The 15,890-nt window shown below is 40.0% G+C and overlaps 1 protein-coding gene across 2 annotated transcripts; it reads right to left on the bottom strand.

Annotated features, from left to right (window-relative positions):
* Positions 1-541: 541 nt before the first annotated feature.
* Positions 542-15,752, bottom strand: FASTKD2 (FAST kinase domains 2). 2 transcript variants are annotated; one of them, XR_005884361.1, is made up of 12 exons: positions 15,673-15,752; positions 14,105-14,967; positions 13,124-13,227; positions 11,664-11,772; positions 11,221-11,344; positions 10,844-10,983; positions 8,752-8,924; positions 5,960-6,123; positions 4,174-4,389; positions 3,722-3,806; positions 1,668-1,777; positions 542-722 (listed from the first exon to the last, which is right to left on the bottom strand). XR_005884361.1 is itself a non-coding variant. In XM_040984548.1 (12 exons), exons 2-12 carry the CDS (start codon positions 14,837-14,839, stop codon positions 606-608), a joined length of 2,082 nt encoding a protein of 693 aa, XP_040840482.1. In that variant the 5' UTR covers positions 14,840-14,967; positions 15,673-15,752; the 3' UTR covers positions 542-605. The 2 variants fall into 2 exon arrangements, 1 of the variants encoding a protein (XP_040840482.1); XM_040984548.1 differs by having other exon boundaries at positions 1,668-1,782.
* Positions 15,753-15,890: the final 138 nt, after the last annotated feature.

Here is a 15,890-nt window from a genome sequence, read left to right as displayed (position 1 = left end):
CAGACTATCAGTTTTAACAAAGTCAGACTCCTCACCATCTATGTGTTGCTTCTCTTATTATGGTTCATAAAATACCTTCACCCGAAATGTTTGTTACAAATACAAGTGTCACCTGCGACCATTTTTAACACAATACCGTACTAATCCTGATACATTGCATACTTTTAGAATCTGCCACAACTGCTCTCTGGCCAATGTTTGAAAATAATTTGGAGAAATAAGGCCAACTTTTACAATAACTTGTAGCAAGTGTATAAATACAAATATTTGCAACACAAGGTCTGCCCACACTCATTTACAACTAAGAAATTGGGTTTTAATACCTCAAGGTTAAGGAGAAAAAGTGAATCCTACAGCTCATGAACTTGTCAAATATCTCAGCACTATGGAATGTATGTGGTTAGAATGATCAGTCTGAGCTTTGCTCAACATTCTAAAATGCCAGCAACAAGACTTTTTCCATTCTTAAAACCGACTTTAAGAGAAAAGTGAAGTAACTTTCATTAGAGTAAACAGACAGGTTAAATCCACAGACAAGTGAATTGTGGTCTTTATTACTTTTACAAATGCATACTTCTTAATGTAAAAGGTTGACTTTCACTTTATTATGTGCTTTGGGAATTTACATCTGCGGTAGGAAGGGCTTCAACTGAATAGATGTTAGTCTTCAAAAATGCCATTGCATTCTCCATCTCCAGCTTTTCCATCTCCCAGTTATTGACCTTACCAAAGAAAGAAGAAAGTTTGTCAGAAGATTGTAACATAGAAGAGGATTTAGAGATACAAGCATATTAAAGTGGCATCAAGTAATTGTTTTTTAAAAGCAATTGTTACCTTCTAACACATACCTCAATATTTTAAAGGCCTGATACACTACATGTTCAAATTCAAGAAAGCTCTGATAGTGAAATTAACTCTAACTGAAATAAAAACTACTTACAGAAAAATTTCCCTTAGACTGCATATAATGGCCAGCATGAAAAAAGTGTTAAGTGTTAGCCTCTTAAGAGAAAGAGGTCATTTTACCCTCGGCAATCAACGCATAACCATTTCTGTATCCTGAGGTATCACACTGGGAGATGAAAGAGCTTACAGTTCACACCATGCGAAGGACTCAATGAACAGTGTTCACACAGCTACCAGCACTCACGGAGGGTACAGCTATCTGAGAGGCTCTTGCTCCCTACACAGACATCTGAAGAGGCTGATCATGCCAAGCTTTGGCACTAAGAATCCGAACACAGAGGAAGAGAAGGGAGAGCCATTCTCTAAAAATAGTCAGTTACCTTTCTGGTGCTAATCACCCTGAAGCAACCTCAACAACTTAACAGTCATAACAAACTGATGCTTGCCACCTCTTCCTCCCTGGTCAAGATAACCTGAAAACTGAGTCTGGTTTCATATGCCTTAAATTAAATAATATTTATATACTTCCTCTTAACAAAAAAGAGTTACAGCTGACTAAAATAGCATTTATAAAACCAGTAGCAAATGATAGTAATCTACGTAGGAACAAATCATATACTAGAAATGTTCTTTTTCAAAGAAAAAAGTGAGGCTGAGGATTCCTCAGAAGACCTTCTAACCAACTTTAACCACAGCATTCCGTCAAGCTGTGAGGATATGCATCAGTAACTGAAGAACATTTCACTTGCATTTTTTCTTACCAAGATCACATGAAAACCCATTAGATTTAAATGCCGAATTTTCATAGCAAGGGATCCTCTAGGGTGGCTTGAATACAAGCAATATGCAGATCTAGGAACACACAGTACAGCTACTCTGAAAATGAAGCACACAGAAGTTAATGGAATGGGCATTTACAATCTTGTTGAAAATTTCAAAGATGAGTTTTCCACTAATCATAGTCCTTTCCATTCCCTACTGCTCAGGCATTCACTTCTTTCTGTTATTTCACTTCTGTAGATACTTTAGTAAGGAAACTTCATGAACCGGAAGTTGAGGTTAATGCTTTTTGTGTCCAGTTACCCCTCAGCTAACTTTAACACAGCTCCATTTTTGATGAGGAAAAGTTTTAGCTACAAAAGCAGGAAGGGATTTTGTGCAGCACTGATCACTAATGATTCAAATTTAAATTGGTTGTTTCTTCTATATAGAAAACACCAAATAGGAAATGCTTTTTTTTGTACATAATCTGCATTTTAAAAACCAGAACTAGCAGACCAGATCCAGAGAAGAAAACTCAAAAAAACAGAGGCAATATGAAAATGTAATAGAAACATGGGAAATGTAACTTCTTTTTCCTTTGTTCCCAACATTTTGGAAAAAAGTTAAATTCATTGGGAGGGGGAAAAAAAGATCCTTACTCTTTTCTCCCATGCTCTGGCTGTCTTGCCTTAAGAGAACTTCCGTATTTTAAAAACAATCCTGAGAACCCTCACTTCTCAGTACTGTTCCTGGGATAACAGTGCAGTACTTCAGACCTGGAATGTGGTTACAGACAAAGCATTTCTTGAGAAGAGATAGACAACATGGGTATGCAAGACGGCAGGAAAAGACAATCAAGGATAGACCTTGAATTTCGGGAGCCTAGACGAATTCAGAAAGAAAGGAATCAAAGTCACACACTTGACTGTGAATGGAGGAGAGTAGGAAACAGTTCGAATCCCGACAGTCTCTCAAAATTCCCTGTTGCCTCAATGAATGTGCACGTCCAGTGGAGCAACAAGGCATGTAAGTCCACTGGGGTTAGGACCCATGTCGGACTCTTCGTGTGCCAAAGAGTGTGTGAAATGATGACCTGGTCCCATGTATCTGGTGAAGAGGCAGATATTCTCGAATAAACACATCATAATTTCACAAGACACCCTATATTTGTAATGCCCGAGTCAAGAAAATGACCTACAACTAGCTCCAATGTGCTCTGAACCACGCACAAAACAATATAATTGAAAAGCTATAGGAGGGTAGAAGTGGAAATCCCTCAGCCTATGAACTGTATCATGAAAAACAAAAATTTTTAAAAAGCAGCAGCTGTAGCTCGGGGTTGGCATCATAGCACAGTAGCCTAAGCCTCCACCTGCAGTGTCAGCATTCCATTTAGGTGCCAGTTTGTGCCTTGGCTGCTGCACTTTGAAACCTGCTCCCTGCACACGGCCCGGGAAAGCAGCAGAGGATAGTCCAACTTGTTGAGATCCTGCACCCACACGGGAGACCAGGAAGAAGCTCCTGGCTCCTAACTGGTCATCAATGGCTGGAAATCATTGTCTGCGTCTCTTTTCTCTGTGTAACTCTGCTTTTCAAATAAAACTAAAACAAATTTTTACAAAAATTGAAAAGAATCTGCAGTTTCTCTATCTTTGGGAATGTCCTGGCATAAAGGTTCTGCAAAGTATTCATTGCATATTTGATTTCTGAAGAAGTTTCAAATCTTTAAGATCACTATTATTTTATTTCATGCCAAAAGTTTACACCACACTAATAGTTTCAACTGGGTTATGCTGTTTTACTGAACTGTTTAGCTCACAGCTTAACTTTGAATAAAATGTCTATCTGGTAAAGGGTCCAACTCCAGTCCACTGTTTCCAACAATAACGCCCTCATTTCCAACTGTGGGGCAGATTCCTAGATGACAAGTCTGACAGGGTGTTGTAAGCTCTATACAAATAAACAGTCTTAGTAGTATTCCTATTTAATACAAAGTCTTTTAGAATTAAGATTTAAATTCAGAAAGCCCAGAAAGTGAGTACAAGTGAGCAACCTTTGAATATTTGTAGCACAAGTTATATCCACATCAGAAAACGGAAACGCCTGACTCCTGTTCTTGTCCATTCTGATTTCAAAATCTGAAAGAAATGAATTGACATTTTCACACACTGTTCAAAGTGACATTCTGTTTCAAAATGTCCAACACTCTTACCGCAGCAGCTACTGGCAGTAGTTAAAATACACTAAGAGTTTGTCATGTGCCAGACACTCACAATTTTACACGTATAATTTCATCTACTAATCCCAAGAGATCTGTGGGGCTGGCACTATTATTATGGTCATTTTACAGGGAAGGAAATTGGAGCTAGAGAAAATCTACACCTAAGTATTATGCTTTATGGCAACAATGCAAACCCAGGCAGTCCAGCCCCAATGGACTGGGAATGTCACACTGCACCAAGTTTACTAAGTAAAACAAAGGCAAAGCTACATCAAGTTCCATACCAATATGATAGTTATGCGACAACTGCACATTTTTTGAGAAGTATCCTTCGCCTCCCAGGAGGTTACTTAGTGCCTCTGCCACCTTTGCCTGCGGAAGGGACGGCGCTGACGGCGGTTGCGGCAGGGCTAAGTCGCCGGCCTTACGATAGGGAGTATCATCAAGTTTCAGACAAGTATCTAGAATGTGAAGCCTCTGAACATTCTTTTCCTTGTCAGCTAAAAAAACAAAAGGAAGAAATTGTTAAAAAGGAAAAACCACTGTCATAGTTTAAAAGTTGTATTAATATGCTTATGTTTCTTATAATCTCTCTTGCCATGAGGAATCTACCTGTGTCTTCCTAAGTGCTGGGTGAGTGCCGTGCATCTGATAATGTGTTAAGGCTCAATATACCTTCAGATGCGATTTAATCGGAACTTCTTATAGATGATGATATGCCCAGGAGTGTTAAAAAGCCTTACGATCAATTAAAAGCAAAATTGGACTAGAATCCATATCTCCTGGGCACAAGGCTGCATCTCCCCACTTGCACTGCTCAAAAAATTAGCACAGACTATTGGCACTTCATAACTCAATCTTGAATTTTATGACATTGTTTTACAAGAAATTTTAACTACTCTCTTCTCAGACATATCATCAATTCTGTACATCTATCTAAATATTGCTTTCCCTTGTTTAAAAGTCAACAATTAATTTCAGTCCAATAGTTAATAAATTTACTACTTTAGTTAACTATTTCATCACTTGATCTAACAGGCTGAGTTTCCATGTCAGGCTACATGTGACCAAGTGTTCACAACTATTCACAGTTGAAAAGTTTATGTAAGATAGCTTACGCCCAGTGTAAGCGTTAGGAAACAGAATGTGCCCCTACTCATATCAAATACAGCCTAATCTGAGCAAACCACAGGAATAATTTAATTTGCACATTTTGACTTTTTGAGGGTGATTGTGTGGTCAGGGAGTACTGAGCAGGGCCACCACCTGTGACGCAAGGATCCCCAACACACTGACTGGATTCCTGGCTGCTCCATTTCTGATCCAGCTCCTTGCTAGCAGCTTAGGAAAGCAGCAAAAGATGGTGCAAGTGATGGGGCCCCTGCACCCATGTGGGAGATCTGGAAGAAGCTCCTGGTTCCTGGTTCCAGCCTGGGAGAGTTGCTGCTGTTACAGCCATCCGGGGAGGGAATCAGTGGATGGAACTCCTCTCACTCTCCCTCCCCCCCTCTGTGTGTAAGTAACACTTTTGGTTAATTAAATCTTTAAAAATAAATAAATAACAGGGACAAGCTTGTGGCACAGGTAAGATGCCACGGGAATACCTGTTTCCCATGTTAGAGTACCTGGGCTTACATCTCTGCTCCACTCCCAATCCCAGCTCCTGGCTGGTGCACATCTGGGAGGCAGTAAGTGTCAGCTCAGATACATTCCTGCCAGCCATGTGGGAGACCTGGATCAGTTCCTGAATCCCAGCTCCAGCACAGCCTGACCTCAGCAGAACCAGCTTGCTCACTCTTTCTCTTCCACCTTGTTTCTCAAACTTCTTTAAAGAGAAAGAATGATGATGCTCCCTTCACACAGGTGTGGCCATTCACATTTGCAGATCTGAAGCACCTTTGCCTTCACCATGTCAGTCTTTCGTGCAGCAATGCCTACGCTGCACACTCCAGCTGACACTGTCCTTTGCGCAGCAACGCCTACGCCGCACACCCCAACCAGCACTCCTCCAACCATAGGCTGGCCAGTGTCAGTGATGCATGTCAGCTGACGCTGTGTACCAATTCTTACCTGACGTGAGCAGTTCTTTGATGATATCCTCTTTGAGAAGCTGATTAAGAGGAGCCAGAGGGAAATAGTTCATCATGCAAAATGAACACACAGCATTCAACAGGTTTTCAGAGGAGATGTGGGGAAGACAACTAGTTAGAGCAGCAGCCATAACATCTAGGAACCTTCCAGGGAGAAAACTTTAGTCAGTTTACAGAAATAAACATAAGAAAAGCTCAGGAAAGGAAAAAAATCAGGCTTGCAAATAAGTATTCACACATTGCTCAGGACATGTGGTTATTTATTCACAAGTGTATACACCCAGTGAATACCGGCTAATGCTGGATGTCCTACACAGGACAAGATTTTATAGGCTTATATTGAATTTTCATTAAAATTCTATTGGATATAATTGTTTTTCACAATAAAGATGAGAAAACAGCAAAAGATGAGCAACTCAAGAAGTTGAAAGACTTGACCAAGAACACATAGCCAAGAAGGAGAAACAGTACTGAGACTTGAGCTGCTCGGCTCCCAAGCCTATTCATGTTAGACTTTCTATATATATATATATATATAGACCTCCCACTAGTTTTACAATCAACTAAAATTCTCGAGTTATCCATATTTTCAATTAAAGGCACTACAAACCTAATCCAACCACTCAAAGCCAATGTTAAACACTATGACTAAGTAGTTAGGTATAGATAGAGAAAAGACCAAAATTAGGTGAGGCCATTTGCCCAGACTGGCACTGCTAATAAATTGCAGATACCTTTTGAATCCGGATCAGTTTGATTCTTAAGGCATATATGTATCTAAATATAAATATAACTGATAAATTTAAACAAAAAAGTGGGTATTTCAAAGAAAATCTTCCAGGGGGATGCCTGTCCCCATATCAGAATGCCTCAGTGTGCGCCCCAGCTCCCTTCCTCATTCCCACTAATGTTTAACCTGACAGGCACAGGCAATGGCTCAAGTACCAGGATCCCTGGAACCCACAGGGAAGAGATGGATCATGCTCCTGGCTCCTCACATTTGAGGAATGAACCAGTGTCTTTCTGTCTTCTAAACACATAATTTTTTTTGCAAAGTTAATTGAAGATAAAAATCCAGGGCTTTTTTTTCCCTTCCATTCATGCACCATACTATATATATATGTATATATATTATATATATCATACTGTATATACATATATATGTATATATAGTATTTCCTATAAGCTTTTTGAAAATCAAGTGTATGCAGAGCTCAAAAAAATTTTGTAACAAAAAATGTTTATCTTTTAATCCAATTTCTTACTAACTCTTTGAAATACTCTTGTATATGTAGAACACTGCGACAGTAGAGAAAAACCACAAAGTAGATAAAGTTGCTTCAGGAAGAAAGAGAATTCGTGTAGGTAGAAAAAGGAAAAGGGGAAGATGAAGAAGAGCGGCAGAGGAGCTGAATGAAGGGAAAGGACACATCAAGAACAGTGGGTTCTAAGTCAGTCTAGACTACCCAAAAACAAGCCAGGTTCAGCAAAATTATGCTTCAACACTATAAAATGCTAAATACTATAATGAAAATAGACACAAGACAGCTGAATAGTAATCTATAGCCATTTTAAGGTATATAGAACCCGGTTGTATATAAACTAAAATTAAATGTCAAAGAAGTCACAGTATGTGGTAAAGAACTTGAATTTTTTTTTAACATATTGGTTACTCAATACTATGTCAATTAATTCCATAAGATTACAAATTCTTGCTGATGTAATGCTGGAGCTTTTAATTGATCGGGATGATACTCTGCTGGCTCTACCTTCAGACCAGAGATGGTCTCCCCAAGAAGCCGTTGAACTTATCTGGACAATAAGATGCTAGACTCTATGCTTGGTATATGCTTGCAATGAAAGCATCTCATGTGAAGTTGAACTGTGGTAATGCAACAAGGTGGAGGAATCCACCATGGGGAGAGGGTTTGGGCGGGGGGTCGGGGGAATCCCAGTACCTATAAAACTGTGTCACATAATGCAATGTAATTAACAACAACAACAAAAAACTGTGCTCTATAAAGATAATGGAATATTTTCCAACCACAGCAAAGATAGAAATCCTACTATAATGCCCTCAAGTTTCCAAAGGACAAATACTGCATGATCTCATTCTCGTTGAGTATCTTAGAATCAAACTAATAGCAACAGAATAGAATGGAGCTGGCAAGCGGGACTGGGAGGAACACACAGCTTCAGAGATGATTAAGTTCCAGAGATTCACTGTACATCACTGTACCCGTAGCTACCAACACTGCACTGCACATGAAAAATCGACGTGGGCAGAGTGGGTATACTTGTTCTCACCACAATAAAAAGAAATGACAACTTACAACAATTTTAAAAGATCTATTTCTCAACTCTCCAATAAAGATAAAAAGAAACTGAAGTAGGAACGTAGGAGCTATGGGGACAAGCTGGGCAAGTGTGAAATGAAAACTCATCCACTGAAGGAACAAATGTCGGGCAGGAAGAAACAAGTCGGAGTAATGCATAATGCTGGAGGGCTTGACGTGGACAACAGCCATGGGTGCGCGCACTTGCAACGATGCGCTAAATGTATGTAAGATTTATGTTAGGACAATAAATTAATTCATGAAAATATTGATATATTAATCATATGGTTTTGATAATTGTATTTTATTGTATATCTATATCATTAAGAAAATATGAGTAATATATGAATAAATGTATGAAATGTATTAAGAGATGTGTAATCTCTTAATAATGTTATGAGGTCCTAAAAAGAATTAAAAAGGAGGGGGAACGTACTCTTTGTCCTCGCACTGGGCCCCATGATTGAGAGAAGAATACACATGAAGAACAGACACGATGTTTTTCATGCTTAAGGCTTGAGGTTCCTCTATCACTTTCTTCATAAATAAGTTCATTAAATCAACATGCCGAAAGCCAAGATTTTCAAATAAAAGGAGGAGAAAAATAACCTTGAAAACAAAAAAGGAAATTGCAAAAAAATTAATAGCTACAGTACACTAATAGGGATTTTTTTTTTAGATTTCAGATAATTTAAACTTCAATATGATATGGTTGTGCTAACCACAGGATATTTCCTAAAAAGCAGCAATTGATTTTCCCTCCCAACAACCTGTTCCCTTCATTCTTGAATTGGTTACCAAGTTAATGAGCAATCTGTTCACAACCTGCAGCACAGGGATATAATGGCTTTCATACTTCCTTTTCATCTAAAAATAAATATTTTCTTATATGCTTGCTATTCAATAGATTTGAAAATGATCTTTGCTGAAGTCTTTCAAAATTATAAACTCAATCTTGTATAACTTCCATTCCCAAGCCAAGATGCTTCTGAGATTCTACTACATAAGAACTAAAATAAATATATGCATAAACACAAATATGTGTATATAAAATGGTGAATATTAAATGAAAAAATAGCTCAAAAATCCATATTGGTATTAATTTATCTAAGTGAAAGCAGAGCTGAAATACAATTAAAATAAATTTTCTAATTCATCTCTATTATCCCTCGATTTTTTTCTTGCATTTATTACTTTTTCTCAAAATCAATTTCTGTCATAAACTCAATAATCATCTTTTTCTCCAAAGTAAACCAGTGATCTAATACAGCTGCCACATACTATTTTATTTTACAAAAGCAAGGTTATGGTCAGTTTTAATAATCCATTTATTTACACCATTAACCCCATCCTCCGAATGGGAAAGATTTACCCCGCAGGAAACAACAGATACAATCAGTAAGTCATAATATTTTGTTCCCCAAAATCCTTAAGCTTGTCACACTGCTCATCTTTATCATTTAAAATCTAACAAAGAAAAGGAACAAATGCAGAAAAAAATAATATCTAACCAAAGTATAACACAATCTTTCAAACAAAACAGAGAAGCCAACTTTGGGTAATATATTTTTGTTTCAGATAGAAAGCTGGTTAAAAGATTTATTAGCAGGGGCTCAGCACAGTGGGGTAGCAGTCTAATCCTCCACCTGCAGCAGCAGCAACCCATACAGGCACCAGTTCATGTCCCGGCTGCTCCACTTCCAATCCAACTCCCTGCTTACGACCTGGGAAAGAATCAGAGGAAAGCACAAGTCCTTCGGTCGCTGACTGAGCGGTGTCTGGATTCTGGTTTTGTATCGGCTCAGCTCCAGCTGCTGCAGCCCCTGGGAGAGTGAACTAGTGGATGTAAGCTCTCTCTCTGTTTCTACCTCTTTCTCTAGAATATCTGCCTTTCAAATAAAAACAAACATATTTTCTTTTAAAAAAAAAAAAAAGATTATTTTAAAAAAATTGTCAGGTTTAAAAAAAAAATTCCTAGCTTTGTTAAAAAAAAAAGTCCAGGTAACTCCTGGTTACAGATAATAAGAAATTACTCAAAAGTCAATTTAGCACTGGACTACTCTATATTAACTGTAATCAGCAGGTCTGGTGCAATAGCCTAGCAGCTAAAAGTCCTCACCTTGCCTGTGCCAGCCTGTGCTGGGATCCCATATGGACGTCGCTTCGTATCCCGGTGGCCCTGCTTCCCATCTAGCTCCCTGCTTGTGGCCCGGGAAAGCAGTGGAAGATGACCCAAAGCCTTAGGACCCTGCACCCACATGGGAGACCCAGAAGAAGCTCCTGGTTCTTGGCTTTGGATTGGCTCAGCTCTGGCCATTGCAGTCGCTTGGGGAGTGAATCATTGGACAAAAGATCTTCCTCTCTGTCTCTCCTCCTCTCTGTATATCTAATTTTCCAAATAAATAAATCAGTAAATACATAAAATTTTTAACTGCTATAAGCAGAAAGTGAAATACTTAAAATGCTGAATTAGCAAGTAGGATTTGTTGAAATTTCTGAGACATATTCTAAACTGTAAACATACTCACTTGTTTCAATGTCCAGATATCAAAGGTTGTAGCCACATACTTCGCTATTCCCTCGAAGAGTTCTAAATTATAGTAGCGAAGCTCTCTGCAGGATCTCAGTATGTTGCTCAGTATTTTAAAAGGACAGCCATGGATATTTTCTTTAAGAATGAGTCAAACAAACAAAATTCACCAGATGGTTTCGAAGGGAAGCTTCAAAACGCTCAGTAATTTTGTTGCTTTAGAAAAACATAGCACTGTACTTTGTTAAAAAAGAAAGTGCCGAGACTTAGACACAATTTTACCCACAAAAGCTCAAAGCCTTTAAAACAAAACAAATATAATCCAAAATAGCAAAACAGGTGCTACAGATACTGAAAAAATAAAATTCGTCTTACCTAAGAACTTCTTGCTGCATTCGTTCAGCAGAACAACAGATCGGTGGTTCATGGCAGCGAGCACCTCAAACATGCGCTGGCTGTTCAATATGGAAAATCTGTCCAATTCCCTCAAGGCTTTCATCTCAAGAAAAACAAACTTCAGTGTAACTAACATGTATGACACAAGAACTAAACACTGATCTTTAAAAAGGATGAAGCAGAAGAATGATTCCAAAAAAAGCAAGTATAAACATGCATATCTATATACCTACATGTATATATACTTGCATAAGTATATACAGGTCAATATTTTAACTCAACTTCTTTTAATCCAACTTATCAAACCTAAACCCCAAACCACAGCAATGTCATCCTAAAAGTTGATTTCCCACACGTGGTGGTAGACACCCCAAATTTTTTCTTTCCAAGTTTCAGCCACTAGAGAAAATTCAGGAATGTACCTCCAGTTTCCTTTTCAGAGCAACTGGTGTATCCTGTCCAATGTATTTCATTACTGTTTGCAACGTAAAGATACGTTCTATCTTCCAAACTTGCTGATCGACTAGTATCCTGTCGTCAAACAAAATACACATTTTATTCATAGAATCTTCAAACCAAAGAAAAACACATAAAAGCTCCTTTAGCCAAGCTCCTATTCCTGATATGTAAGAGGAAAAAAAAAAAAAAAAAACAGTGACAAGAAGTACTTGTTGAAAAGAGGAAATGTATAGGCAGCTACTGCATACTAAAAGAGCCCAAATCATACTACAGTGTTGTCAGAACACATCCAAGAGGGAGGGGAGCGAGCCTGCAGAGGCCTGTGGGGTCCTGTGGGGAAGAGGCTCCAGGAACAAGCAGGCAGAGGGCCTCTCAGCCTGAGCGCACTCTTGTCCCCAGCGAGTCCTTGGATGTGCTTTCATGCTATCCTGGTATACGGCGAACACCTATGCTTAGTTAGCACTCCTTATCAATATCTCACACCAGTGGTGCTTTGATCCTGCTGCCTTGTTGGCTCTCCTGGAACTCCCTGCTTACACACGTGTGACACGAGTTGTACCTCAAACCTGATCACTGTACCCCATGTCTGAGCTGGACTACGTTTGAAATGCTGCTTTACTGAACGTCTATTACCTGGAACCCTGGAAATAAACTTGTCAGCTGCTCAAGAGAACACTGTGCCCCCATTTCTTTTCAGTTGCATCTCCTCCCCAGGAACCCAAAAGGTAAATTTGCACTATGCTGTCTTTATTAGTGAACAAATCATATTCGGAGATTACAATAACATATCTTATCCACAGTCAACAAAAAAGGGAATTATGTGTTATTTCCACTAATTCACAGTATTATATCAGCTGCATCGGTTTAAAAATTCCTTCACAAACTGAGTCACTGTTGTTTAACAGCCCCCCACCCAGGGCCCAAATAACTATTTTGATTTGAATACAATGCCAATTCTTTTCCACCTCACATCAATACTGGTTTTATGATATTTAGATTTCAATGCTACCCACACCCATTTTAGTGGAAAAATTAAAGTATTTGGGGATCCATATTTTATTAAAAATATTTTATTTATCTGACAGGCATTTTCTGGTAATACACATTTTCAATGCATGTTTTGAAGACTTTTGATATCATGAATTTTTTTTTTTTTTTGCAAAGATGCCAAAAAAACTATGCAAGGGTAAAATTATCCTTGAGTTTCATTTTTCATAATATCCTGAAGCACCCTGGTACTCTGTTCAGCTTTACCTGACCAACAGTTAGGATTTCACATTTAATAAGGTATTAGGGACTATAATGAGCAACATGTTTCCCCTCCTGCCAAAACCAGCAGCTCAGTGTTTCATCTTAAATTTCCAATCCAAACATAAAAACAAGTAGCAAAAACCACACGAAAAAAGCACGAGAGGTTTCTCACCGTAGTCCTGACCGTAAAGCCTGCACATTTTTGCATGGCTCCAGGGTATCCAGAAGAGTTGACAAAATGGAAAGACAATTCTCATCACACTCATTGATACGTTCCTATTAAAATATAATCACAAAAACACTACAGATTAGTCCATGGTAGACCATTTCACCAGGGCAAAACAATTATCACTGAGTTTAGAAACCTGAGGGATCTATGGCCAGACCAGTGACTCAATAGGCTAATCTTCCACCTTCAGCACCAGCATCCCATATGGGCGCCAGTTCATGTTCCCAACGCTCCACTTCCAATCCAGCTGTCTGCTTATGATCTGGGAAAGTGGCAGAGGACAGCCCATGTCCCTGGGACTCAGCAACCCATGTGAAAGAACCAGAAAAAACTCCTGGCTCATGGCTTCTGATTGCTCAGCTCTGGCCACTGCAGCCATTTAGGGAATAAACCAGTAGCTGAAGATTCTCTCTCTCTGTCCTATCTTCTCTCTGTAAATCTGCCTTCAAATAAAAATAAATTAGCCTAAAAAAATTTTGAGGGATCCTTTTTTCTTCCCTTAAAGATTTATTCATTTTCCTTGAACGTTGAAGTTACAGAGAATTTTCCATCTGCTGGTTCACTCCTCAAATGGTTGCAATGGCCAGGGCTGGGATAGTCCTAAATACTCAACACATATTGGCTCTGTTTCCTTTTCCACTGTCTGCCCCCAAGTATCCAATTTACGTATATTTTGCAGCTCTCCTCATTTCAGGCTCTTCACTACTCAACGTTGGAGAAGAGAAAGGGGTCAGGCTTAAATACAGCAAAAGGAAGAAATAGCATAGCTAACATAAGGCCTCTAGATCAGATACAGAAATCAATGCATGCAAGAGCAGTTTGTTCTACGGATACTGTCTTTTAAGGAGGCAACATGTCCATTGGTCTTTATTTTAAGATAGGATAAACCAAGTAGAAACACCGAAAGCTTCCTTTAGATTTTACCTGGATGGTCCTCAGCAATGTCTGAACCAGGAGAGTGTTCTGGGGGACTCCCAGCTTCACCAAAGCATGAAGGCTGAACAGCAGGTGGTCATAGTACAGGATCCTGGCTTCTCGCATCAGCTGCTCACACAACTGGTTGAACGCAGGGTGACTAAACATCAACTGTTTTTCAAAGCGCTGCTGGTCATCGGACATCCTTTTGGCGATGGTCCACATGGCTGAGAAATAGTTACTGCTAGGGAATGTGGGGGCTTTTGAGAACGTATCTAGCACATCACTCAGGGAATTACACTCCTCCGACAGTTTTCTATAGCTCACAGGGGATGCTTTGGTTTCCTTGGCAAGAACCTCTTCACTGGAGACCTCATGATGAAAGCCTAATTTGGCCAATCCATTATCAGATGTCCCAGCACAGGCAAGAAAACGTTCTGAGTCCAGCAATATTCTTCTAGGACAAAGCAAACTGGGACCTCTGAGGATTCTTACAGTGCTTACGCCTTTCATTTGAAAACCATTGTTCCTGGATTTCAAAATAAATGAATCCTGGAAGAGACTTCTAGTAGATGATTGCATTCTGCTCCCTGTCTCATTGAAGAGGTTTGTCGGTTTCCAGGATAATTGAACAGCTTTTGGCCTGCAAAGTCCCAGTGAATAAAGCCTCACATCTCTGCCTGGTGACATTAACGTTCGGAATTGTTTAAAGTTCCACAAGAAGCAACCTGCTTTCTTGTTCATGTTGCTGCTGACAGAAGCACTTCCTAGTGGCTTTGAAGTTGGCAACGGAAACAAAACAACAAAAGCAAAGCCAAAGCAGCCCTTCTACCAGTGGGGGATAACACAGGTCATCCTCTTCCTGCAGGGACCTGGGTAGTGAGAGGAATAAAAGTTAAAGCGAAACTTTTACTCAATGAAATGTGTTTAACAAGGGCTAATGGAGGAAACTGGAAACCGCAGAGACTGACCAGTTGGAAAAACCATCGCGAAGTGTGGGCTTCCCCCACTTCAGCACAAGGGCACTGTTGCAAGCAGCAAGGGTCCTTCAGAATAACAGATGTTGTAGAGAGAGACTATTTCTAGTGGGAAACTGCCCTTGCTGCGCGTGAGGGATTTCGACAACCCTGAGGGCTTCACTCATTCACGGGAGGATGTAGCGAGTCGAACTCGGCCGTTATAAACATGTTTTACAGATGTCGCTAACGGATTTACTGATGGGTTGATAGGACATTACACAGAGTGAAGCTCTCTCCCGGCATGATTTTACAAGATGAATTCTTGGCAAAGAGGATAGAAAGTACAAATGAAATCCCAGCAAATGTGATCATTTTAGCAGGACGACCAGGACGACCAGGACGCTCAGGAGAGGTCGGCGCAGGACGAGAGCGAGGTCCGACCCGGTCAGAGCAGGGAACGAAGGGACTCCACCACCCGCCAACCTCCCCAGAACCCAAACCCGACCGCCCAGCACCACCCTACCTTCCTAAACTTAACCCTGCGGCGACTTGTGAGAAGAAAAAAAACCTACAGTCTAATAGCACCGACCGCTTTGCCCTCGCTCGTCTCCCACTCACCTTAGAGCAGGTCCCCGTGGCTGCACACAGGCGCAGCCATGACAGCCGACCAAGAGGCACGCACATCGCGAGATCTGACGGATCCCCACAAAGGACAAAAAGCTTCCGTTCGCCGTGCTTGTCGGGGCCGTCGCTGAGAGCCTGGCAGGCGCAGTGGACAACTTTCTTGGCTACAGGAAAAGAAGATCGTAGCGGTTATCAAAGTAATGTACTACTGC

The sequence above is a fragment of the Ochotona curzoniae genome, unplaced genomic scaffold (genome assembly GCF_017591425.1).
Source record: "Ochotona curzoniae isolate NIBS_2020 unplaced genomic scaffold, NIBS_Ocur_1.0 contig_4148, whole genome shotgun sequence".
Taxonomy (NCBI): domain Eukaryota; kingdom Metazoa; phylum Chordata; class Mammalia; order Lagomorpha; family Ochotonidae; genus Ochotona; species Ochotona curzoniae.
Note: the sequence above shows the minus strand (reverse complement) of the source record. Positions and strands in the feature narration are given on the sequence as shown.

Coding starts and splice junctions, on each gene's coding strand:
- FASTKD2 (XM_040984548.1), bottom strand. CDS start 14,839: ATGAACAAGAAAGCAGGTTGCTTCTTGTGGAACTTTAAACAATTCCGA. Junction 11,345..11,663: donor CTCTGAAAAGGAAACTGGAG/GTACATTCCTGA, acceptor GTTTTTCTTGAG/ATGAAAGCCTTGAGGGAATT. Junction 4,390..5,959: donor CAAAGAACTGCTCACGTCAG/GTAAGAATTGGT, acceptor TTGTTTTTTTAG/CTGACAAGGAAAAGAATGTT.